General features: G+C 53.9%; 11 protein-coding genes across 11 annotated transcripts; 5 read left to right on the top strand and 6 right to left on the bottom strand.

Annotated features, from left to right (window-relative positions):
- Positions 1 to 79: 79 nt before the first annotated feature.
- Positions 80 to 1093, top strand: AB675_10801 (uncharacterized protein; the record flags this gene model as incomplete). The annotated part of the gene is made up of 4 exons (XM_018139597.1): positions 80 to 120; positions 165 to 576; positions 621 to 855; positions 903 to 1093. The coding sequence occupies 4 exons, from the start codon at positions 80 to 82 to the stop codon at positions 1091 to 1093; spliced, it is 879 nt and encodes a 292-aa protein (XP_018000649.1).
- Positions 1094 to 1181: 88 nt separating this feature from the next.
- On the bottom strand, positions 1182 to 2666 carry AB675_10800 (uncharacterized protein; the record flags this gene model as incomplete). Its single annotated transcript, XM_018139596.1, has 1 exon — positions 1182 to 2666. The coding sequence occupies one exon, from the start codon at positions 2664 to 2666 to the stop codon at positions 1182 to 1184; it is 1485 nt and encodes a 494-aa protein (XP_018000790.1).
- A 670-nt stretch (positions 2667 to 3336) lies between these two features.
- Positions 3337 to 7532, top strand: AB675_10799 (L-aminoadipate-semialdehyde dehydrogenase large subunit; the record flags this gene model as incomplete). The annotated part of the gene is made up of 2 exons (XM_018139593.1): positions 3337 to 6644; positions 6692 to 7532. 2 exons carry the CDS (start codon positions 3337 to 3339, stop codon positions 7530 to 7532), a joined length of 4149 nt encoding a protein of 1382 aa, XP_018000853.1.
- A 781-nt stretch (positions 7533 to 8313) lies between these two features.
- Positions 8314 to 9012, top strand: AB675_10798 (uncharacterized protein; the record flags this gene model as incomplete). Its single annotated transcript, XM_018139592.1, has 1 exon — positions 8314 to 9012. The coding sequence occupies one exon, from the start codon at positions 8314 to 8316 to the stop codon at positions 9010 to 9012; it is 699 nt and encodes a 232-aa protein (XP_018000803.1).
- A 208-nt stretch (positions 9013 to 9220) lies between these two features.
- Positions 9221 to 9729, bottom strand: AB675_10797 (uncharacterized protein; the record flags this gene model as incomplete). Its single annotated transcript, XM_018139591.1, has 2 exons — positions 9221 to 9629; positions 9689 to 9729. 2 exons carry the CDS (start codon positions 9727 to 9729, stop codon positions 9221 to 9223), a joined length of 450 nt encoding a protein of 149 aa, XP_018000714.1.
- Positions 9730 to 10158: 429 nt separating this feature from the next.
- Positions 10159 to 11139, top strand: AB675_10796 (uncharacterized protein; the record flags this gene model as incomplete). The annotated part of the gene is made up of 1 exon (XM_018139590.1): positions 10159 to 11139. One exon carries the CDS (start codon positions 10159 to 10161, stop codon positions 11137 to 11139), a length of 981 nt encoding a protein of 326 aa, XP_018000851.1.
- Positions 11140 to 12258: 1119 nt separating this feature from the next.
- On the top strand, positions 12259 to 13564 carry AB675_10795 (uncharacterized protein; the record flags this gene model as incomplete). The annotated part of the gene is made up of 3 exons (XM_018139589.1): positions 12259 to 12493; positions 12541 to 12601; positions 12664 to 13564. 3 exons carry the CDS (start codon positions 12259 to 12261, stop codon positions 13562 to 13564), a joined length of 1197 nt encoding a protein of 398 aa, XP_018000624.1.
- A 714-nt stretch (positions 13565 to 14278) lies between these two features.
- On the bottom strand, positions 14279 to 15531 carry AB675_10794 (uncharacterized protein; the record flags this gene model as incomplete). The annotated part of the gene is made up of 2 exons (XM_018139588.1): positions 14279 to 14713; positions 14926 to 15531. The coding sequence occupies 2 exons, from the start codon at positions 15529 to 15531 to the stop codon at positions 14279 to 14281; spliced, it is 1041 nt and encodes a 346-aa protein (XP_018000758.1).
- A 617-nt stretch (positions 15532 to 16148) lies between these two features.
- AB675_10793 (Spermidine synthase) lies at positions 16149 to 17186 on the bottom strand (the record flags this gene model as incomplete). The annotated part of the gene is made up of 3 exons (XM_018139587.1): positions 16149 to 16426; positions 16491 to 17028; positions 17157 to 17186. The coding sequence occupies 3 exons, from the start codon at positions 17184 to 17186 to the stop codon at positions 16149 to 16151; spliced, it is 846 nt and encodes a 281-aa protein (XP_018000895.1).
- Positions 17187 to 17940: 754 nt separating this feature from the next.
- Positions 17941 to 19613, bottom strand: AB675_10792 (Pisatin demethylase; the record flags this gene model as incomplete). The annotated part of the gene is made up of 4 exons (XM_018139586.1): positions 17941 to 18075; positions 18129 to 18686; positions 18739 to 19146; positions 19197 to 19613. 4 exons carry the CDS (start codon positions 19611 to 19613, stop codon positions 17941 to 17943), a joined length of 1518 nt encoding a protein of 505 aa, XP_018000671.1.
- Positions 19614 to 20194: 581 nt separating this feature from the next.
- AB675_10791 (uncharacterized protein) lies at positions 20195 to 20953 on the bottom strand (the record flags this gene model as incomplete). Its single annotated transcript, XM_018139585.1, has 1 exon — positions 20195 to 20953. The coding sequence occupies one exon, from the start codon at positions 20951 to 20953 to the stop codon at positions 20195 to 20197; it is 759 nt and encodes a 252-aa protein (XP_018000806.1).
- Between the last annotated feature and the right edge of the window lie 529 nt (positions 20954 to 21482).

The following is a 21482-nucleotide window of genomic DNA, read 5'->3' as shown; positions in this document are numbered from 1 at the left end:
TGCAGTCTTGCTCCTCGTCCGGATCGTCACATCGACAGACTGCAGTGACCGACTCGGTGACCACACTCGTTCCGCAACCATGCCTTCAGCATCATTCCTCAGCAAAATCCATCGCGAACCGTACCCAGCCATTTCCCCCACCCGACCAGAGCTGTCGCAGGCAGGACAAACAGTCCTCATCACCGGGGCGACCGGCATAGCTATTCCATCGCGAAAGCCTTCGCCCAAGCAGGGGCCGCTCGAATCGTGCTCGCCAGCCGAAACGCGGCGACCATTCGAGGATCGTTCGCGGACATTAAGAAGGATGTTCCAGGGTACAAGGGTGCACTGATCTCGAAAGTCTGCGATGTCGGCGACACCACCAGCACAGCAAAGCTCTGGGAGTCGTTGAAGGCGGAGGACATCGTCATTGATGTGCTGGTGCTGAATGTCGCCATCAATGGAGCTCGTGGGCCTCTGTTCGACACGGATCTTGAACTCATCGCGAAAGAATTTTTTGTCAATGTCCTGTCGCACATCCACTTTGCGCAGAAGTTCGTGAAGCAGAATAGTGAAGCGCCTAATGGTCACAAAAAGGTGAGGGAGTCCGCCTGGGTCGGCTGCGAGCTGACAAGATTTAGGTCTTGATCGATATCTCATCCGTGGTCATCCATGATCCGGTAGCAGTCGCATTCATGCCCAACTATACGCTGACCAAGAGCTCGAGCACATACGCCATGCAGCTGATCGCCAATGATCTCGATGCCAATGAGACGCAGGTTGTCAGCTTCCACCCAGGTGCAATTTACACTGCTGCCGCCAAGGCGGCCTTCGATGGGAAAGCCAAGAGCGAGGTCGATATACCATTCGACGACGGTAAATGGCCCCCGCCCAACGTAGAGATGGTCACTGATCTCAAGCAGATGATCTCCCCGGCGCTTTCAGCGTATGGGCAGCTTCGGATGAAGCGAAGTTCATCCATGGCAGATTCGTGTGGGCAGCCTGGGACGTTGACGAAATGAAGGCCGGCGAGGTTGCCAGTCGCGTGAAGAGTGATATCTCCTTCCTCAAAGTGGGAGTTCCGGGTCTGACTGTAGGTGATATCCGAGCATAGGCGAGACGGTATTCATGCCTGGGCGGCTTGTTTGATAGACTTTATTAGTACACATAGCAATACATGTCTAGTATAACGTCGCTCACCTTCACGAATGCCACCACCGTGAAGGGCCTCTAACCTTGCTTCCACCAAATTTGGCTTCCTCTTTTTCGAAAGCCTGTCTTTCCAGATTCGATCTCGCTCTAAACGCTTTGACGAATTTCCAAACTTCGCTGTCAGCCAAATTCCAAGCTTCAGCGACGCGTCTCATCTTTAGTATGTTCTCATCTTTGCTCTCAACCGTATCTCGTGCGCGTCTGAGCAGAGAGACTTCCTTTGACTTCTCCTCGTCTGTGGGTGGTCTTGTCTTCGATACATCTGCCGGTATACCTTCTGGTCCTTTCCAACGTTCGGGTCCCGGCACAGGTGGCAAAGACTCGCCGTGGGCAATAGTCGATCGCGGTATCGAAAATCCAAATACCCAATCGAGCTCTTCTAGCCAAGTCTCTGGAAATGGCTCTATCTTCTCCTTCTCCGGGTGCGCATCATTGGTCGGCGACTTTGGTGGAGGCGGTGGTGGGTTGAATGTGGTTGGGAACTGCTCGGTCGTGAACCACAGACTACGACTTGATCCGAATTCAGATGCGACCATATTCTTCAAGCTCAATATCCTGCTTGGTCCACCTCGACCATCACCAAGCACATCTCTCGTAACAGACCAAAGCCAAGGATCTCGATCTGTGTTTCGTCGGATATGTTTTACAGTAATGTGCTCAACGGTGTCGTTATTGAGTGTTATCATCGTCAGAGGATGTGGTACCACACTGAGGCTGAATATGGTTGAGCTGTTTTTGAATGCCGTTGGTGTTTGTACCTGCATCCTGGATCCCACACATGGACTGCATTTGGGTCGATTCGGCGGACAAGAAGTCTGCATGATGGATTCGGGGCATTCCGCGAGCAGATGCGCCAAGTCGAGCGCTGGCTGGACGAGGGCTGTGGAGTGTGCTGGTAGTGGCTTGAGGACAGCGATACCATTCTTGAAGGTGTTCTGCCAGATGGTATGCAGATGCGAGCCGATCAGCCGATTCAATTCTTGCTTGCCCTTGGCAGAGTCCCCGTCCATGAGATCTGCTAAGGCTCTGTACTTGGCCTTGATGGTCTTCGAGTCGTAGTGAGCCATCGGTCCTGGCTGCTCACTCATCCAATGATCTTCGGACACTGCCTCGATGATCGTCTTGTACGTTCCCAGCTTGGCGTCGTTCAAAGCTGTCTTAATAGCATCGTCGATGTGGGACTTTTGTCCAGCAAACAGTCCTGCGCCAATTCCATCGAACTTTGTCAGTTGTGCATACTCGCCTCTACGCAAGTGGGCCAGAAGATGATCGTCATATGCACCCATCGGAACGCAGTGCCAACTTGCAAGAAGACCAGTGCCATATGCGCCCAAGCAAGGAACCGCATGAATTCGAACTCCAGATCCTTCTGCATGCCCTTCGGTTTCAGTTGAGGATACAGCGGGTGTTCCATGGCCTCTTGCTCGCTCAGTATCACTGGCCGGAAGCCCTTGCTCCACCACGCCCTTCGCCATGTTAACAAGAGATCCTGTTCTGCTTTCTGTGTGTCCTTATCTCTCTTGCCTGTCCAGTCGTAGTATGTATACACCGCAGGGCGCTCTGGCAGAACCGGCAACACCGCTCTGTCCTCATCGAGCGTGACCGAAGACGAGAACGGGTTCAGCCATCTCCAGTCACTGTGCCACGAACTACCTCCCCCTGTGCTGTTTTGTTGTTGTGGTGGCTTGTGCACCGAATGATGCCATGACACTTTCAGGTCTGGGACTTTGAACGTGGTAGATTAGGTAGATTTGCTCGCAGATTCTCCGGCGGCTTGATCTTTTGTGCCGCGTTCGAAGCAAAGTCTCGTGATGAAGAGGAGAAGAACAATACAAAGGTCAGTGTAACGATAGTGACGAAGACGAATGATCCAAATCGGAGCCGTGGCATCGCTTCAAACGTGAATTTTGGGGACCAAGAACGCGGCTCCCATCGTCGCTGCAGGAGAGAATGTCTGAGGTGAACAGTCTTTGTCAGTGGACAGGAGTGAGAGTACTGTGATAGTGGATTGGAATTACGCAGTCCATCAACCAAACGGCATGTGCGACGGAAACGATTTCCGGCAGTAGCGACTCACAATGCTGTACTTTTTTATATGCTGCTCCGGTCTCGCAAGGCGTTTTCAAATTCCGCAATACTGCAAGCATGGCGGTCAACGGTGTTTCAGGTCACCTTCAGTGGTGGATGGAGCACCTGAAGGACCTCACTGTCTCTCCTTTGACTCGAGACTATCCAGAAGTCTCGTCAGAAAATGCTCAGAAGAGAGCCATCGAGGCAGTGGAGTCACTGGAGGCCGACAATAAGACCTATGAGGCGTTGAGCAGCTTTCCAAATGATGTTTCGGTGGAAGCGATTGTTCTGACGGCACTGATGGTACTCACAGCGCGGCTTACGGGGGACGAAGATATCAGTATTGGCGCCAATGCAGGCCCGAATGGCTCACCGTTCGTGCTACGACTCTTCACCACCAGCTCTGAGACCTTCTTGGCATTGTCTGGGAAGGTCAGGGAGGCAATCGGCCAAGCAAAAGACAGGTATATCGACCTCATTGATCTGCAAGATCATCTAAAAGCCTCGGCTCTCTTTCGTTTTGCGGCTTTCAACTCTGGTCCCGATTCGATACCAAGTGGCATACCTGCTGGCACCACAGATTTGCTGATAACATACTCAGTCTCACCATCGGGCACCTTGAGTCTCTCGGCGAGGTACAACCAGCGTCTATTTTCAAGCGCCCGAATTGCCGGCATTCTAGCGCAACTTCTCACCCTGATACGGAATGCTGCTCACGACCAAGAGCAAGCAATAGGAGCTATCGACTTCTGCACGCCGGATCAAGCCGCGCTCCGGCCAGATCCCATATCTGACCTACAGTGGTCTTCTTTCAGGGGCGCCATCCACGACATATTCGCCGAGAATGCTTCCCGGCATCCAGATCGGACATGTGTCGTTGAGACCAAGTCAGAAGACGGGCCAGAAAGAGTGTTTACTTATCAGCAAATCAACGAGGCGTCGAACATACTCGCCCACCACCTTGTACAAAGCGGTCTGGACATTGGTGATGTGGTCATGATCTACTCTTATCGTGGTGTTGATCTGATGGTGGCTGTTATGGGCACTCTGAAGGCTGGTGGCACATTCTCCGTACTTGACCCGGCATATCCACCAGATCGACAAAACATCTATCTCGAAGTCTCGAAGCCGCGTGCTCTGGTCGTCATAGGACGAGCGACCAAGGAAGCTGGTGAGCTTGATCAGAAGGTCCGAAGCTACATCTCCGACAATCTGGATCTGCGGACAGAAGTGCCAGAGCTTTACCTGCATAATGATGGCACTCTGACTGGCGGCCAAGTGGACGGAAAGGATATATTCGAAGCAGTCCAGCCAATGAAGGCCAGAGGCACAGGGGTAGTAGTTGGGCCAGATTCCACACCGACACTTTCATTCACCTCTGGATCTGAGGGCAAGCCCAAGGGCGTCAGAGGCAGACACTACTCCCTCGCTTTCTATTTCGACTGGATGGCAAAGACTTTCAACCTCTCGAGCAACGACAAGTTCACCATGCTGAGCGGCATTGCCCATGATCCTATCCAGCGGGACATGTTCACGCCACTGTTTCTCGGCGCACAACTACTGGTGCCTGCAAAGAATGACATCCAGAACGAGCGCCTTGCTGAGTGGATGGCAGAACATGGCGCGACAGTCACGCACTTGACCCCTGCCATGGGTCAGATCCTGGTCGGTGGTGCAGTGGCCAGGTTCGACAAGCTGCATCATGCGTTTTTTGTCGGCGACATTCTGATCAAGCGAGACTGTAAGTCATTACAGAGTCTGGCGCCCAACGTCAACATTGTCAATATGTATGGTACGACAGAAACGCAGCGAGCTGTCAGCTACTACGAGATACCGTCAAGAAATCAACGTGAGGGCTTCCTAGATGGCATGAAGGATGTCATACCGGCCGGTCGTGGTATGCACAACGTGCAGATGCTGGTGGTGAATCGGTTTGACACTACGAAACTTTGTGCCGTTGGCGAGATTGGTGAGATCTATGTTCGAGCTTCAGGTCTGGCCGAGGAATATCTCGGTACACCGGATTTGACTGCTAAGAAATTCGTCAAGAATTGGTTTCCTGGGCATGAGAAGGGCATCAAGGTAGATCTGCAGAACTTCGAGAAGTTTAAGTTCGAGCCATGGGCTAACAAGAAGCTCTACTTCGGTCCAAGAGACCGACTCTACAGAAGCGGAGACCTCGGGCGATATACACCGACCGGTGATGTCGAGTGCTCCGGAAGAGCTGATGACCAGGTCAAAATTCGTGGCTTCAGAATAGAGCTGGGAGAGATCGATACACATCTATCACAGCACCCGTTGGTCAGGGAGAACGTGACACTCGTGCGGAGGGACAAGTTTGAGGAACAGACATTGGTCAGCTACATCGTGCCACAAATCAAGGCATGGTTGTCGTTCCTGCGCGAGCGCGGTCTGGAAGATCAGCAAGATGATGGGACACTCGTTGGTCGATTTGAGCGGTTCCGGCTCCTGCAGCAGGCTGTGACGGAGCATCTGAAGACGAAGCTACCGGCATACGCGGTGCCTTCAGTGATTGTGCCAATGCGTGCAATGCCTCTGAATCCGAACGGCAAGGTTGACAAGCCGAAGCTGCCTTTCCCGGATACAGCTATGTTGTCGGCATCTAGACGGCGGAAGTCCTCGATGATGACGCAGCTGACGGACGCTGAGAGGTCTTTAGCCGGAGTGTGGGCTGGACTCGTGCCTGGCTTGCTGCCAAATACTGTCAAACCAAGCGAGTCGTTCTTTGACATCGGAGGCGACAGTATGAAGGCACAGCAGCTGGCATACAGGATACGAAGAGACCTGGGGGCTGATCTTGCTATCAACAAGATATACCGTCAGCCGACACTGAAGGACATGGCTGCCATAGTAGACCGACTCAAGTCTTCCGAGTCACTACATGAAGACGAGAAAGAAGACGAAAAGACCTCAGGTGTTGAGTATGGCCAAGATGCGCTTGAAATGGCGAAAGGTCTGCCTACGTCCTTCCAAACCGCAACAGAGGTCAAGGAGCCAGTGGTTTTCCTGACCGGCGCGACCGGCTTCTTGGGCTCTTTCGTACTGAAGGACTTGCTTTCGCGAAAGTCCCCAGAGATTAGCAAGGTCATCCTGCTTGTTCGTGCCAAAGATGACGACTCGGCCATGAATCGCGTCAAGGCCACATGTGCAGCTTATGGTGTCTGGGACGATTCGTGGTCGAACCGCATCCAGTGTGTCACAGGCAGCCTGGGACCAACAAAGTTCAGTCTATCGGATGCTGACTGGGAGGCAGCTACTCAAGCAGATGTGGTCATCCACAACGGCGCACAAGTGCACTGGATCAACACATACGATATGCTCAAGGCTCCGAACGTCCTCGGCACGATCGATGCGCTCAAGCTGTGTGCAGAGGGAAAGCCCAAGAAGTTCTGCTTTGTCTCATCACCAGTGTGCTGGATCACGACGCCTTCGTAATGGAGTCCGAGCGCGCCATAGCCGCCGGCGGCGAAGGCATCTCAGAAGAAGATGACCTCTCCCGCAGCAGCACCGGCCTTGGAACAGGCTACGGCCAGTCCAAATGGGTATCAGAATACCTCTCCCGCGAAGCCGGCCGTCGCGGCCTCTCCGGCTGCGTAGTGCGCCCGGGCTACGTCCTCGGCGACTCCCAAACCGGCGTCACCAACACCGACGACTTCCTCATCCGCATGCTCAAAGGCTGTATCCAGCTCGGCACGCGGCCCAATATCAACAACACAGTCAACATGGTCCCAGTGAACCACGTCGCACGTACAGTCGTCGCATGTGCGTTCCACCCGCCCACACTCGGCGTCGGCGTTGCACAGATCACAGGCCATCCACGACTGCGCTTCAACCAGTACCTCGCTGCGCTCCAAACCTACGGCTATGACGCGAAGCTCTCGGACTACGTCCCCTGGGCATCCTCCCTCGAGCACTACGTCTCAACGCACTCGGACTTCGCGCTAATGCCGCTGTTCACCTTTGTCGCAAACGACCTGCCCTCGAACACCCGTGCGCCGGAGCTGGATGACAGTAACGCTGAGGCGGCGCTGTATGCGGATAGGGAGTGGACCGGGGAGGATGTGAGTGCCGGGAGTGGAGTGACGAAGACGACGGTTGGATTGTATCTGAGCTATCTTGTGGAGACAGGGTTCTTGCCAGGGCCGACGGCGGAGGTCAAGGGGGTGGTGAAGAAGCTGCCGCGGGTGGAGGTTGGGGAGGCGCAGAGGAGGGCGTTGGGGAGTGTGGGCGGGAGAGGAGGGACGGCGTAACGAATGGTGGCTGTGTGGGATATAGCAGGAGGATGTTTGATGTGGTGAAGTACGTCTGCGGTGTTCCGTCCGCTCGACATCGGATGTGTGAGAAGTGCCACTTGGTGAAAGTGAACTTGTGGTTGCCACGGGCGCAAGTGAAGAGTGAGAAATGTCACATTAGGCAGAGAACTGCCTGCGCAAAGGTTCAAAACGATCTCCGTCAAACTGTTGTCCTTTGCGAACTTGACAATCTGAACAGCTCCAGATCCCGACCGGTACACATTAATGATAATTCCACCCAGGAGTCCTTCATCATGGAAAGTAGGAGACATACCTTCGTGGTTCCCAAAATCACTCTTCCTTCCTCTACCACGATCGCTTCGCCGAGGACACCGACGCGATCTTGCTCCATCACTAGCAAAGCAAACCACGCAGTCGCGACTTCAAAGGCCTTCTCAAGTCATTTTACGCGATCAGCTTCATCGTCCGGCAGTCTCGACAACACCAGCACGGTGGTTCCGCGCCGAGTGCTTGACACGCCGTCCATCTCGATCACCCCGCCAAGTTTCGACCACAGTGGCAGGAACGGAGCATACAGTATCGCGCGAGGGCTACAAACAACGACATCGCCACGCTTCGCCTCAGACGGCAGCAACGATACCGTCATCCATCGACCAATTACCCCCAGAACACCGTATCCTCCAGCTCGCAACAAAGTCACGACAGTCTTCAACCCATATCCTGTCTCCTCTTCGTCTACTGGTGCACCTGCCTTAGCAGAAGCGTTCTTCCGGCTCCAATGGACCACCTCTCGAGGCTCGCTTGGCTGCACGGCTGGTACCCGCCGTCGTATTTCCTGCCCACAACCGAGAACAGCGTCAACACCAGCAATGCCAAGCGCGACGCAGATATGACTCAACCAAGCGGTCTGCTCGATCCGAGCAAAGTCCCTCTCCTCGCTTCCAGCGTCCGTGACATCTTTTACGTCTATGGCGAAGAGCATGCGTGGGAGCTGACACCGCATATTTTCCGAGGTGCAGTCAGCAACGGCAATGGAGAGGACAGTCTTGCGGAACGAGGGAAGGGGAGTGCAAAGCTTGGCTGGAGTCATGCGCGCATGTCGGAGTTGAAAGCGAACACAGAGGTTTGGAGTGGAATTCTGGCAAGGGGTACCGAGGTTGGCATGGAGACTCCAACTGTGATGCTAAGTATTGGCGAGCGTGGTGGCGCTGGGGAGGGCTTCGCGAGGTTCTGTGGTGTTGTGGAGGTGGAGAGTCTCCCACCGGATGGTGGGTCAGTCCTGCTTGGGGATGAGGAGGACGAGGATGATGATCTGCCGGTTGCGGGTAGTGACGACCATGAGGACGACGATGAGAGAAAGTCAAGCAGCAGTGAGGGCGAGGAAGACGAAATCGATTGGGACGCAGACTCAGACGAGGGGAACGAGGTGTGGAAGACGCCGTTCGAACGGCGGATTGCGGTTGGGATGGCGCTGTGACGGGATCTCAGGCGTTATGTTGAAGCCTAGCGTACACGTGCCATTGGGGCGTCCTACTTGAATAAAGACTCAACTCAACGTTCCGTCCCGCGCTCAAGATCGTTCGCTGTCTCCGTAGAAACGTCCTCGGCCGCATCGTCGTCATCTTGAAGTCTTGGCGTGTACGTACCATGCCAGAGTGCTCCCTGGACTGTCATCGACAGAGCGCTCACTTGTCCGGCGTGTTCGCTTGCGCCTCCATAGATTTCGAGGCCAAAATGCGAGACCGCGTCGTAGAGTCCATCTCGACCTCCTCACTTTCCTCCTTAGTACCAACGGCTTCGTGATCCTCCAGCAGCTGCTCCTGCTCCGCCGCAGCCGCAAGGCGACCCTCCGGCGATTCCTTCTCCCAAGCCTGGACCACAGCAGTAGCCCCTTCAAGCAGGGTTGTGAGCTGCTCAATGATCTGTGCAGGGTCGTTGCGCTCTTTGAGCAAATCGAGAATCTTGGCGGCTTCGCTCAACCAGTAGCGCTTGCGAGACGGCGTGTGCTCAGGGACCTCGATGTCTGCGGCGAGTTTGCAGTAGAGGAAGCCTTTAAGTAGGTCGGGTAGAGTGGGTTGGGCGATCAACTCGAGGCTGATCTCGATGGCGCGCTGAGCGTTGCGAGATTGGTGCACTCCACCGCTTCGACGTACTTGCTCCAAGAGAGTCTTGCGGCGTTTGATAGGGATGCCATGGCGAACCTGTTAAGATCTAGGTGTGAGCAGAGTCTGAGTACAGTTGAAATGCGACTGAGTTTGACTTACGATCGAGTAGAGATGGGTCAGACGACAGCCTTGGTGCACAAGATAAGTGTGATGATTGGCAGCACTCGACGACAGGGAGATCGATGAATAGAAGGTACGTAAACGCGATCACGGCTTCGCACCTGATTTTCGAGGACGGGTAGACTCGCAAGCAACCTTTTCGACACAACTTCACTTGTGACTCTTGGCAAGGTTGCCCTGGTGAAGTTTCCCTAAACTCTTGTTAATAGTTATTGTTGGCCATCGCAACGACAACTCTCATCGTGTTACTGTCAAGAGTCTCGCTGATGTCAATAGAGGTAACTGGCGTGAACTCAGCAAAGTCGACATCAAGCCACCTTTCGTCAACGACAGCGAGCATGTCGAAGAAGCCAGCTTGTGCAAGATGGTGGCGTCGACTCTTTCGGAAGGCCAAGTCTGGAGACAAGCGAAGCGTCGAGGAGCCTGGCCACGTTTTCGAAGTGCCAGCAGAACTCTCAGGCCCACCTCGTCTCAAAGGCGCGCCCGGTAAAGCAGACACGCAGCAGAGGGTCGCGAACTTCGCCGAGAAATTGGGTGACCAGGGATGGGACGCAATCGCCGCAGTGCTGGAGTCAGAGTTGGGTGTCCCGCTGACCTCCGACGAAGAATCTCTGTCGACAGCCTGTGGTCTGTGGCTGGATCGACTTGCACATGGTGCGCAGCACGTCGAAAGCGGCAATGACGACGGCTTAGTACTGGAGTCCCCACAGACAATCGCGTCTCAACCCCCTTCAGAGGTCCTGAACGGCATGCCCCGTCCCGAAGGTCGCCAATGCTCAACCCTTACCTCTGACCAGTCCGACCCAGAGAAGCAGAGAGCCACCCAGACATCTGACGCTGAAGCGGCTGGCACGAATACATCGAAACGTCTCTTCCAGCGATGTGGCAGCGGACTCAAAAAGCTCTTTCCGTGCACCAGCAACTTTGCCAAAGAGAGTGCAGTACCGGCTGAACAGCTTCCAGAGGTAAAGGAGAAGGACGAAAAGGACACTCCAGGAGCTCCAGCACAATCAAAGCTGTCTACCGAGGGGAACTTGATTATACCCGGTCAACGAACCATGGTGCGAGTGACGCCAAAAACAGACGGGTCCAAGGCTGAGGCTGCCGGTGCGTCCGAGGTGAACGACTGGCAAGACAAGCTGACAGTCAGTGCGGTCGAGTGCGCGAACGACGGAATAAGCTATCCTCCACCACCATTTCCATTCAAGCAGCGCTGGCACAAGTCAGATCCAGTACTGCGGGAGGGCCCTGAAAGACGCGTACGCGTTGAAGAGAACAACAAAAAATACATCTGTCGAACTTCCAACATCGGTCCCTAAACATCAGAGACCGCGTGAACTTCTGGGTAGGAATCTAGACAGCGTGAAGGAGAGATCAGAAGCACATTCCTTGATACCGCGCTGGGGGAAGTCCTTCCCAGAAAAGTCCCACCTTACTCCAGAACGTAGGTCTATAGAGGGCAGGATTCTGAGGCGGCTCGATGAGCGAGATGATGAGCGCCCTGGGAGGATGCAAGCCAGGACGACAGGGTGAGCATGTCATGGAACTTACGTTGGCTGATGATTGCCGGATTGAGTGACTCGACTGGAATGGAGAACGGAAATGATGGCAATGGCATCGCGTTCGAACTTCCGTCGAGGTTTCAGTCACGACTAGGTCAACGAGGATCGGACCTGCCGAGAATTGGATTGCGACCGTTGCAGAAACAAACTGGAGATTGGGAGAGTTTCATAGGAAAGATGATCCAGGTAGGAAGAAATACAGTTATGCCTGCCGTCAGTTGAGGCTTGGCGGGGCAATGACTTTGCGACCTGCCGGTGTTCGCGGTCTTTCTTCTCTTCCTTCCAGTCACACCTAAGTTGTTTCACACCAAACATTCGAAGATTGCGCCTATGGACTCGTGATCACGGTCGACTATATACGTTCGTATCTGTCATGGTTTTCACAAGGGCAAGATCATCGCCCATCCCCAATTGGCTGCGCCTCAGCGTCCTGCAGCACCGTGCATGCCAAGCCACTGGCAGCCTGGTGTGCCAGCGCAATAACAGCGGTCAACGCCACAGAAATGCCCAACTCGCCAGCCAGCTGGGGCTCAGCCTGGCACACTGAAACCTTTCAAGTCTTCTGATTCCGGAAAGTCCATACTCTACTATATATGTGAGATTGTCTGACTTACTAGGCTCATTGTACAATGGATTGTGTCGTTACTCACGCTTCCAACAGTTGTGTTTGAAAAGGCAAGGCTCGTTACAGTGTACATCCCCGCATTGGCACCTTGCGTGGTCTGCAGCATCGTCTAGCATCACTGGTTGAAATAATTGCATTGCCGATATGGATGCTGCTTCCGCGCCCAAGAGATCACGGATCCGACTTCCCCCTCCTCACCCACCGTCCCCGTCTCCGTATCCGCCACCAACGTCGCCTCTGCCTCCCCTTCCATGCTCCGCTCCTCACTCATCAGCTTCGTCACCATATGTGCTACCGACATTCCCTCTACCTCCGGCTCCATGCTCCACGCCATTGCTCCAGTCACCACAAGCATCGGCCTCACGAGCGTGCTCGCCCCTGGAGCAATCGGTGTCACTCGCATCAGCGCAAACGCCAACATCCCCAATAACTTCAGACTCCGGGTCCGGAACAACGGCAAGCACTGCGTCATCTCGGAAGCGCTTCGTCTGTAACGAACCACAATGTCTTTCCTCCACTGTCAGCTACACTAGGAGAGCCCACCTTGAAGCCCATCATCGGTCGAAGCACAGTGGCGAACGCTTTCAATGCCCGGTGTGCGCCAAGCACTTCGTGCGCCTTGATGACCTTCGTAAGCATAATGATCGTGTGCATAGGGGTCTCAGGCCATTCAAGTGCGTTAGCAGCGACGACAATGGTTGCGGCTGCAGTGCAGAATTCGCAACGAGATATGAGCTTAATCGCCACTGTAAGGCTTTTCTGCAACGCAGCCGTACGCCCGACCAGGATCCCGTCGTGGAAGCTCAAGTGCCCCCAGATCAGCCGGTGAAGGACGTGCTCAATGATGATGCGCTTTGGAGAATACTGGCGAGCACGATTGAGCGCCATTTATCGTGGGCGCCGAGTGTCACCAAGCCTCTACCAAGTCCTGAGCTCTCATCCCTCGTCGACTTGAGTCTAGCCTCCATGCGACGCCCGGACTATTGCACGGATGAGATCAGCTTGATGGCTGATGACAACGCCGACACTGAACTTTACATCAGGCTCAGTAACCATTTCCGACGAAGGAGATCAGGCACATGTGGCGAGCTGATACAAGCGATGGCGGCGGACCAGAAACTCCTGGTGCTTTGGCACGGAAAGGACTTGATGTATAAAATGCGGGCTTTTGATCCCGCGACGCAAACGACGTTGGGCTCCGACGGCGAGCCTGGTACAGTGCGCAAAGAACTATCGGAGGCCTGGTTCGCAGCAAGCTATTGCAGGTCAATACGCAGCGGCCATACTCACAGCACTAGGGAGTCCGCTGTCTCGACCAATACGTTACAACTCACGGCATCCACACGAACTTCGGCGGCGACTTCGAGAGGCGTGATCGCTGCACCCGCTTATGCGCCATCAGGCACAAGCGAGGGGCCTCTGAATACCTTCAAACCAAGGCGGAACGACTTGTACTCAGCGTTCTTGTCCTCTGTTCATACAGTGGATAAGAACGCTACGGCTCATGCGAGACTTGTGCCGTACATGCAAGACTCCTACAGAGGAGAAGGTATCTAAGGCTCATGCGTGAGTTGAGGCGCACACAACTTTCGTCCTCCGGCAACACCAGGTACGGGCGTGGCAAAGCTTAGTTCCAACCACCTATTCACGACAAGACAAAGATCGAGTCACCCTCGATGCGCTACGGGACCACAGCATATGCGACATGCTCGACAGAGGACTCAACCACAAAATGGAAGACTAGGTCACACATCTGCCCAGCACACTGAACACGAACGACGAGGGGCTTCCCTTAGGTGCAGACAGAGGGCAGTCAACCCGAATAAAAGACTCACATGCCATCGCTGCAATGTCAGTGAGAAAAATTGTTGGAGTCGAGAAGATCGAAGAGAGGACGCCTGGAGTGGTTCAGGGACTTCTGAAGTTAACGCAGGTCAATCTTCGTGATGCAGATTGCGGCGTCAGTGCGGACCATGATTAGAGCTTGTAGCTATTGTACGAGACTCGCAATCTAGTACAGGAGATGATATGTTGAGAACGACAGCTTTCGAGCGCTGGATATTACCCCACAGGCAACGTACCAGCAGACTGGAAGAACCATGACGATAGGTGCAAAACATGTAGCTGAGTTTCCCAGTGTGTTGACTATTGTAAATACATTCCACATTACTGGCTATGCTGATGCGCTTGGGCCTGATGTCCTCACCTGTCGATCAAATCTCTTCCTTCTGTCGGCCTGTCTAGCCGATAAAGCCTCGGCATACAATCCTCTTATTGTAGCTTCTCGCTCCCCAAAACACCATACTGCCCACCGACATCCGTCGTCCCCTCCTTATCCCTCCCCAACCCACCACCAGCAACATTCGCATTGATCGCCTCAAAGTTCTGCTCCGCCAATCGTCCGGGATCCTTCGCGCCACCAACGTTCCCAGTAAACGTCTTGACGTTCTCAGGAATATCCCCTCCCTCAGTCAGATTCGTGCCTTTTGGCTTATACGTAGGATCATCGCCTTCAGCGGGAATGGCACCAGACACCCTAGCCGCGTAGTTCGGCGCCGCGTCGACGTGTGGCCGAATGCCTGTACCAGCAGAGGGCCCTGATGAGGAGGTGGTGTCTGCTCCTACTCCTGACGACGCGGATGCGGATGCGCCCGCTCCCGACGATGAAGATGCAGACTGCGATTGCTGAACGGTCTCCTTCTGCAGCTGGGATGCGGAGCGGCTGTCTCCATCGGCACCGCTCCCACGAGCGCCACTGCCACCACTGCCACCACTGATTCCGCTACCGCCTTGTTGCGCGGACCGATCATTACCATCGTCGCCACCGCTGCCGCCACCGAACACCAGCGTCTGGCTGGGCGATTTGACAGTATTAGCAGGACCACTGTTTCCATGGCCATCGACACCGAGGCTGCTACCACCGCTACCACCGCTGCTGCCCGTTCCGGTGCCAGCACCACCGCTACCGCCTTGCGACTGAGCCTGCTTGACAGTCTCCTTCTGCAGCTGCGACGCAGAGCGGCTGTCTCCGTCGCACCACTGCTGCCACTACCAGAGGCCCCACTCTGGCCCTGCGAAGACTTGATCGTCTCAGCCTGCTGCTCCTTCTGGCCCCTGTTATCACCTCCATAGTCCGAAGTTTGGACGTTGCTCGTATCATATCCGCTGGAAATCTTGCCTGCTGAGGCACCTCCGTAGTAGTTGCCCTCCGAGGTCGTCGTGCCATCCGCCTTTCCGGCATCAGCATCTGGGTACTTGGTCGTCTCATCCCCATCTCTGGCAGCTCCGCTGCTGGAAGGTGGGAGCGCGCTTGCACCAGACGTGTCCGTGTTTGCTAGGGTAGACTTCCCGCCTTCGACGCCTAGCACGTGAGCCTTGGGGTTCTTTTCGAACTCCCCATGCTGTTCGAGGGACTCGGCAGCGAGCGAGTCCTTCGTCACGGCACCCGTGGGCTCGAACGGCACGGAAGGGTCATTGTGGTCGCGGTGGTTTTCAGGGACGCGGGCTGGGTCTGCGTAGGACATGATTGCGGTAGGACTATAAGCTTAAGGTATATGAGTTTGCGGTCTATGGATTATAAGTTGCCCCTGCTGTTGTTGGTGTACTTGTAGAAAGCTGCTGTCTACATGTCAAGCTGCACACGACACTAATTTGTATATGTACCTTTAATCCAGGCACGAATAGCTGTATGCTTCCAGTGATGTCACTCGTCGCACGCAATGATCTCACCTTGTTCAAAAGTATGGATATACTTTGGAGCAGTTTTGACAGCTGCCCAATCAGCAAAAATGTGGGCTTTGCGTCACAAATATTCGAAGTAGTCACCTTCAATGGGCAGACAGGTAGGATGCAGTGTAGCGGATATGCAGTTGCCAGAAGTCAGGGATCGCTTGGAAGAAGTTTCCGGAGTATTCTCTATCTGTAATGAGCATATGTCGCGCTCTTGGCGCGGGAACACGACGCGCTCAAACGTGTCTGTGGTATCATAATTTGTCGTAAAATCGACTTCCGTGCCGACAGCTGCTCGTGACTAATATCTCCAACGATTTTTAGGGACGAACAGATAGCCTCCAGGTCTGCCAGAACCGTCGTCTGAAAGGAACAAGAAGTTGGGATCCGGACATTCTTCTGGCCTGAGGTCCTACCGCAGCGCCTTCCGGGCGAAAGTCGGCAGCACGAACGCCGCTCGGTGAACGTCCTTGTTGTAGTACTTGCACAACTTCTCCTCTTCCTCAGGCGACCAGCTGCGAAGGGGCTCCTTGAGGTTGGCTTTGGGATCCTTGGAGCAAACCATGAAGCCGATCTGACCTGATGGATATGTTGGGATGGTGGTGTAGGCATACTCGACGGTCGGGAAGACCTCTTTGCAGTCTTTCTTGAGCTTGGTGATCAGTGGCAGATGCAGCCATTGATTCTCGGCTACAAGACGTAGTCAGTAAAGGCTGAAGAATGGCAGACGGGGGATAAGAAGAGTGCGCACAACCTTGAGTAGTGATGACACCGCCCTCCTTGAGAGCACCTGACAGTAGCTCGAAGTATGGCTTCTGGAACAGCACTTCGGCCGGTCCATCTGGATCGCTGCTGTCGGTGATGATGACATCGAATTGACCCTTCTGATCCTCAAGGTACTTGAAACCGTCTTGCACCAGGGTTGTGACCGCAGGATGCTGGAAGCCGATTGACATGCCTGGGAGGTACTTCTTGCTCAGCCGGATGACAGCCTCGTCGATGTCGACCAGAACTGCGCTCTCGACGGTCTCGTGCTTGACGACCTCACGCAGGACACCTCCGTCACCACCGCCAATAACAAGGACGTTCTTGGGGTTTGGGTGCGAGTTCATGGCCAAATGTGTGATCATCTCTTGGTATGAGAATTCGTCTCGCTCAGTGGCCTGGATGACATTGTCCAGGACGAGCACTGTGCCATGATTGCTGCTCTCGAAGATGAGGACGTCCTGGTACTTTGACTTCTCGTGATGGAGAACGTTGTTCACCTTGAGAGTCATTGCCTGGCCGGGCCACTATGACGGCGTTAGCGATGGCAGATACTGTATAGGTCAGGGTGCCTGCCATCTCTGAGATCTCCCGGAACCAACCATCTGCGTACGAGTAAGTGATTGCCATGTCGCATTCTGGGACGGTCTCTTACCTTGATGGTGGGGTGAGTGATATCAGCCATCGCGGTGGTTCTCAATGGGCGGTTCAGTACTGTCGAACGAAAGGCGTGGGTGCGAAATGGTCGATACGAAGTGGTAATAAGAAGCGAAAGAGCCGGTCTCAACGAAGGAAGAAGACCATGAATTTTGACGGCAGAGTGGCAGTCGCAGTGGCAGATAAATCACGCTGTTGGTCAAGTGCAGTCGCTGCAACCAGTCGTCACTTACCGGTCCAGTGAATATGCAGATGGTCTTTCCCGCATCATTTTCTTTCTCCCGTTCCTGAAATTTTTGCATGCAAGAGCGACCGCGGGGTGTGCCGAAGTTGCAGATCTTTGTACCCCACTACCCGCCGTGCCGGTTCTCTCCACGCCGCTACTCAGAGAGCGGTTTACCTCTTCATCGTCATAACGATGAGCGTACCCAGTCATCGAGGGCTTCTGGCACTTGCGAGGCATGTCATCGTCTGTTCTTCATATGAGATGACGAGATACTGGGGTCGCGGTTGGTCAGCGGTCGTGCGAGGTTCAAGCACGGTACCGTCACACATTTATATGCCTTGTCTGGAATTTGATGTCACTGGTGGGTTGATGCAATGCTACATTCATTGAGTAGCAACTCGTCTGCAAGTACCAGCGACGCGCATTTCCTTAAATGGGTGTCTGTAGGCTTCAATGAGCTGGCTGAGTCGAAGACGTGGCGACTCTGCTCCCACACGTAAATGTATTCTGTTGCTGAAAGGTCCGCGTAGAGACACCCTGCTTTCCCCAGCCATGCTTATGAGTTCTGCTCAACCTTTCCACGCCGTGGGTAAGGCGTCACAAACATATTCTTCTGCACCCAAGCAGTATGCCCATACATTGTGATCCCATGCATCGGATCCGTGATCGCGAAGTCGAAATGGCGCATCAGCTAAGGACGATTATCAGCATTATTGAGCATGTCGAGGTTGCAAGCGTACTCACCTCAAACACCACCTTGTGCAGCTCCATAAAAGCTATATGTTTCCCCAAACAAGTGTATTTTCCACTCCCGAAAATACAGCCCACAACCATTTCATACCTTTGCAGCGCTTCCTCCTTTGCCTCAATCCATCGATCGGGTCGGTACTGATCAGCATCCGAGCCCCACTCGCTCTCCTTCCGACACATCGCGGAGTCGCAAAATCCGAGCTCTACGCCGCCAGGGTAGAAGACGCCCTTGATCGTATCGCCCTCTAGTGGTGCGACTTTGGTTTTCAGGCCGAACAGCGGAGGGTACATTCTCATACCTTCCCAGATGCAGGCTTGAAGGTATGGAAGTTTCTTCGTCTCCTCGTATTTCGCTACGGGAGAAGAGATATGGCCAGATGTCACGGCGTTATCGACTTCGGCTCGCAGCTTGCCATAGGCAGCGGGATTGCTGATCGACAGAAACATCGTGTTGCGGAGCACCGTTGCCGTTGAGTCGGACCCAGCGAAGATCTGGAGGGCCGCTTCGACCTCGCATTGCAATTGCGATAAGTCTTTGCGCATGAAATAGCCCTGAAGAGTCGTTAGCTCCGCCTGTTGTAAACGTCGGGACGAGGCTTCTTACAAGGATGTCCTTGTGATCTCTCTGGCCTTTCACGAATCGCTCTCGCACGTGCTCTCTTGCGAGCGAAACGATCTTATTGGCACCGATCTCATTCGCAGCCTTGGAGTTCAACAACTTCCGGAGCACAGGACTGGTCACGACTTTGAAGATCCATTCGTGATTCTGAATGAGCTCGGCTATAGGCAGCATACTGGCAACAGAGTCGCCGAACTGGAAGACGTCCTTGTCGGCCTTTAAGTTTCCAAACGACTCGCTGTACAAAAGACGGCTGAGTGTGTCAAGCGCGAAGTAGCGCGTGACTTGTGATAGATCGAGTGGTCGACGACTGTATGAGTTGCTGATTAGGGCGATCAGTTCGAGGATAGTGGTGTCAATGCCAGCTTCGAGCTCTAGATCTCGCCCAGTATACTGCTCGACGCATCAGTAGCCAGTGGAAACGCGGAATTGTTTTCCCATACCGCGCCAATCTCTTTCGCTCTCAGCTCAGCATGGATCTTCTCGTCGCGAGTGGTAAACACGGTATGCTGCCTTGCGTCGAAGGCATTGGTGTCGTACCATCTGGATCTCATCCAGCCCGATCGTGAGCTACTGACGTGACGAACAACATCGGCATCATCGGTGATGAGCAGGTCAGGCGCGACTCGACTTGGCGAGCCATAGGTCTTCAGTGCTTCCTCATGCGCGAAATGGACGCGCGAGCTGAGCCATTGGCGGAAGAGCCATAGTCGAGTGCATGCTGCTAGTGGCGGTCCAGGAAATCGACAGAGCTTTCGATAGTTGAGCACTGCTCTCAAGATGATGGAGGCAAGGATTGTGAGGATGAGCAGGGCAACAAAGCCTGAGGTGCCAATGAGCTCGATCGTTCTGGCCAGCATTGTGTTAAGGGTCGAGGAACGTCAATCGAGGAAACTGTCGAGCAGGTTAAATCTGATATGTCCACAGCGGAGGCGTATTAAAGCCAACGTCGACCAGCACCATTGAAGACTGGGTCCCGTATCCACTTTGTGTTATTGCTGCATTCCAAGGTCGGTGCAACACAGAAACTTCCATTAGATGCAACAATCTATACCTCGCAGCATAGCGCCGACATTTGACAGCTGTCGTACAACGACCGTTCGAACCGCCCTGTGAGGCCTGAGCTATATGCAGCTCACAGCAGGCCAAGGAGTGTCAACCTCTGTTGCGAGATGCCTACTGGATTAGGTGCTAATCCGCTGAAGCATCTGATACGAATGCAGGATGACGTTGAGGTTGCCTAACTCGGGAAGGCTCGATCGACGAGATTGGGTCTGTCAGAGCAAGCACTGTTTCTCGGTGCAACAAGTGGTGTGTAACTGCGTGATTGGCTCTGAAAGTGTAGAATCGATCGCTGGGGCGTTGGCTTGCATTCGATTCGAAGGTCTTCCAGCTTTGCTGTTGGCGTTACGAACGTCAGGAGCAGCGCGCCACATACCCTTCAGAAATCGATATAATCATGGTCCACATCATAGAGCCTCGCGTAGCATCTCCACCAGAGACCTCCATGCTTTGTTTCATTAAAGCCATACTTGTTATACCTGGCGTGAATGGGTACGACGAGATTCCATACGTCCATAGGACAATTGAATCCACCTGCAGCCTTTCTGCTATTCAGCCCATGTTCCAGTATCCGAAAATCTGTGCTGTCGAGTTTAGGGCCATACTCATACTCGCACGCTTCGATGACAAATTCAGCAGCGTCTTCCACGGTGTCCAGGCGGGCAGTGGGCTCTCTTTGCTGCTCTAGCCACTTGACTAGAACATCGACCATAGGGTCTGCAAAGATGTCGAAATCGCACACGCCACAACACAGCTCCTCGATACGCCCCATAAGTCCTCTCTTGCTGAAGTTCCACTTGCGTCCCCACTTGCGCTCCTGCCAGGACCACTGCTGCAGCTTTTCATCGACCTCAGCGGCCTCCTCTTCCGACAGTGACCTCGACAAGATTTTCTCGAGCATGGTGACGAAGTATAATTTGCAGACGACATGGCGGACATTGAAAGGAAGGTTGTGCCAGATGACTTGGCGAATGTCGAAAGGAAGCTGCTGGACACACGCGAGTAAGCTGTCGCGAGATGCAGTTGCTTCAATGGCCAATTGCCGCTCTTCCAGGATAGTCATGCGGTGAATTGCTGGACGTGGAAGCGTGCCCGTGAAGGGAACCGTGAAACGATCTAGCAATAGCGCAAAGCACATCGTCTCGGGACTGGAGAGTGAGAGAACTGACAGCGAGTGCTACGTGACCGCACGATAACAGCAACCAGACAGTCGTGCTTCAAGAAATTGAACAGAGGACAATGAGAACACTTTACCTGGAGGAATCTAGAAGATTTTGTACGGCATAATCGAGCCTACGATCAGTCATAAATCAGGTTGAACAGATTCTGAGGAGAGCCTGGAGTACCTTGACCTTCAGGTACCAAAGAGATGGAAAGGAAGATGAAATGGGCGAGTTGTGAACTTTGGTAACCTTTGAAATCACACGCCTAAGAACGGCTAATGACGCTAGTCTGTGATCAGTTAGGCGCCTCGCACGCTTGGCCGCCGGACTCATTTTGAAGACTTGGCCTCTGCCGTCAAGTACCTAGGTAGGTATCGCGTTCCTCGTCTGTGAGGTTGTCAAATTGAGCTGGTGTGCCGTGACTGTGGTATTATCGATTAGATCTGCGCATGCCATGTCCTGGTAGACAGAGAACTGTTCGCGTTCGGCCGATGCATCGTCAGC

The sequence above is a fragment of the Cyphellophora attinorum genome, assembly GCF_001299255.1.
Source record: "Cyphellophora attinorum strain CBS 131958 chromosome Unknown Contig11, whole genome shotgun sequence".
Classification (NCBI taxonomy): Eukaryota; Fungi; Ascomycota; class Eurotiomycetes; order Chaetothyriales; family Cyphellophoraceae; genus Cyphellophora; species Cyphellophora attinorum.
The sequence above is the reverse complement of the archived record's forward strand: the minus strand, read 5'-3'. Positions and strand labels throughout refer to the sequence as shown.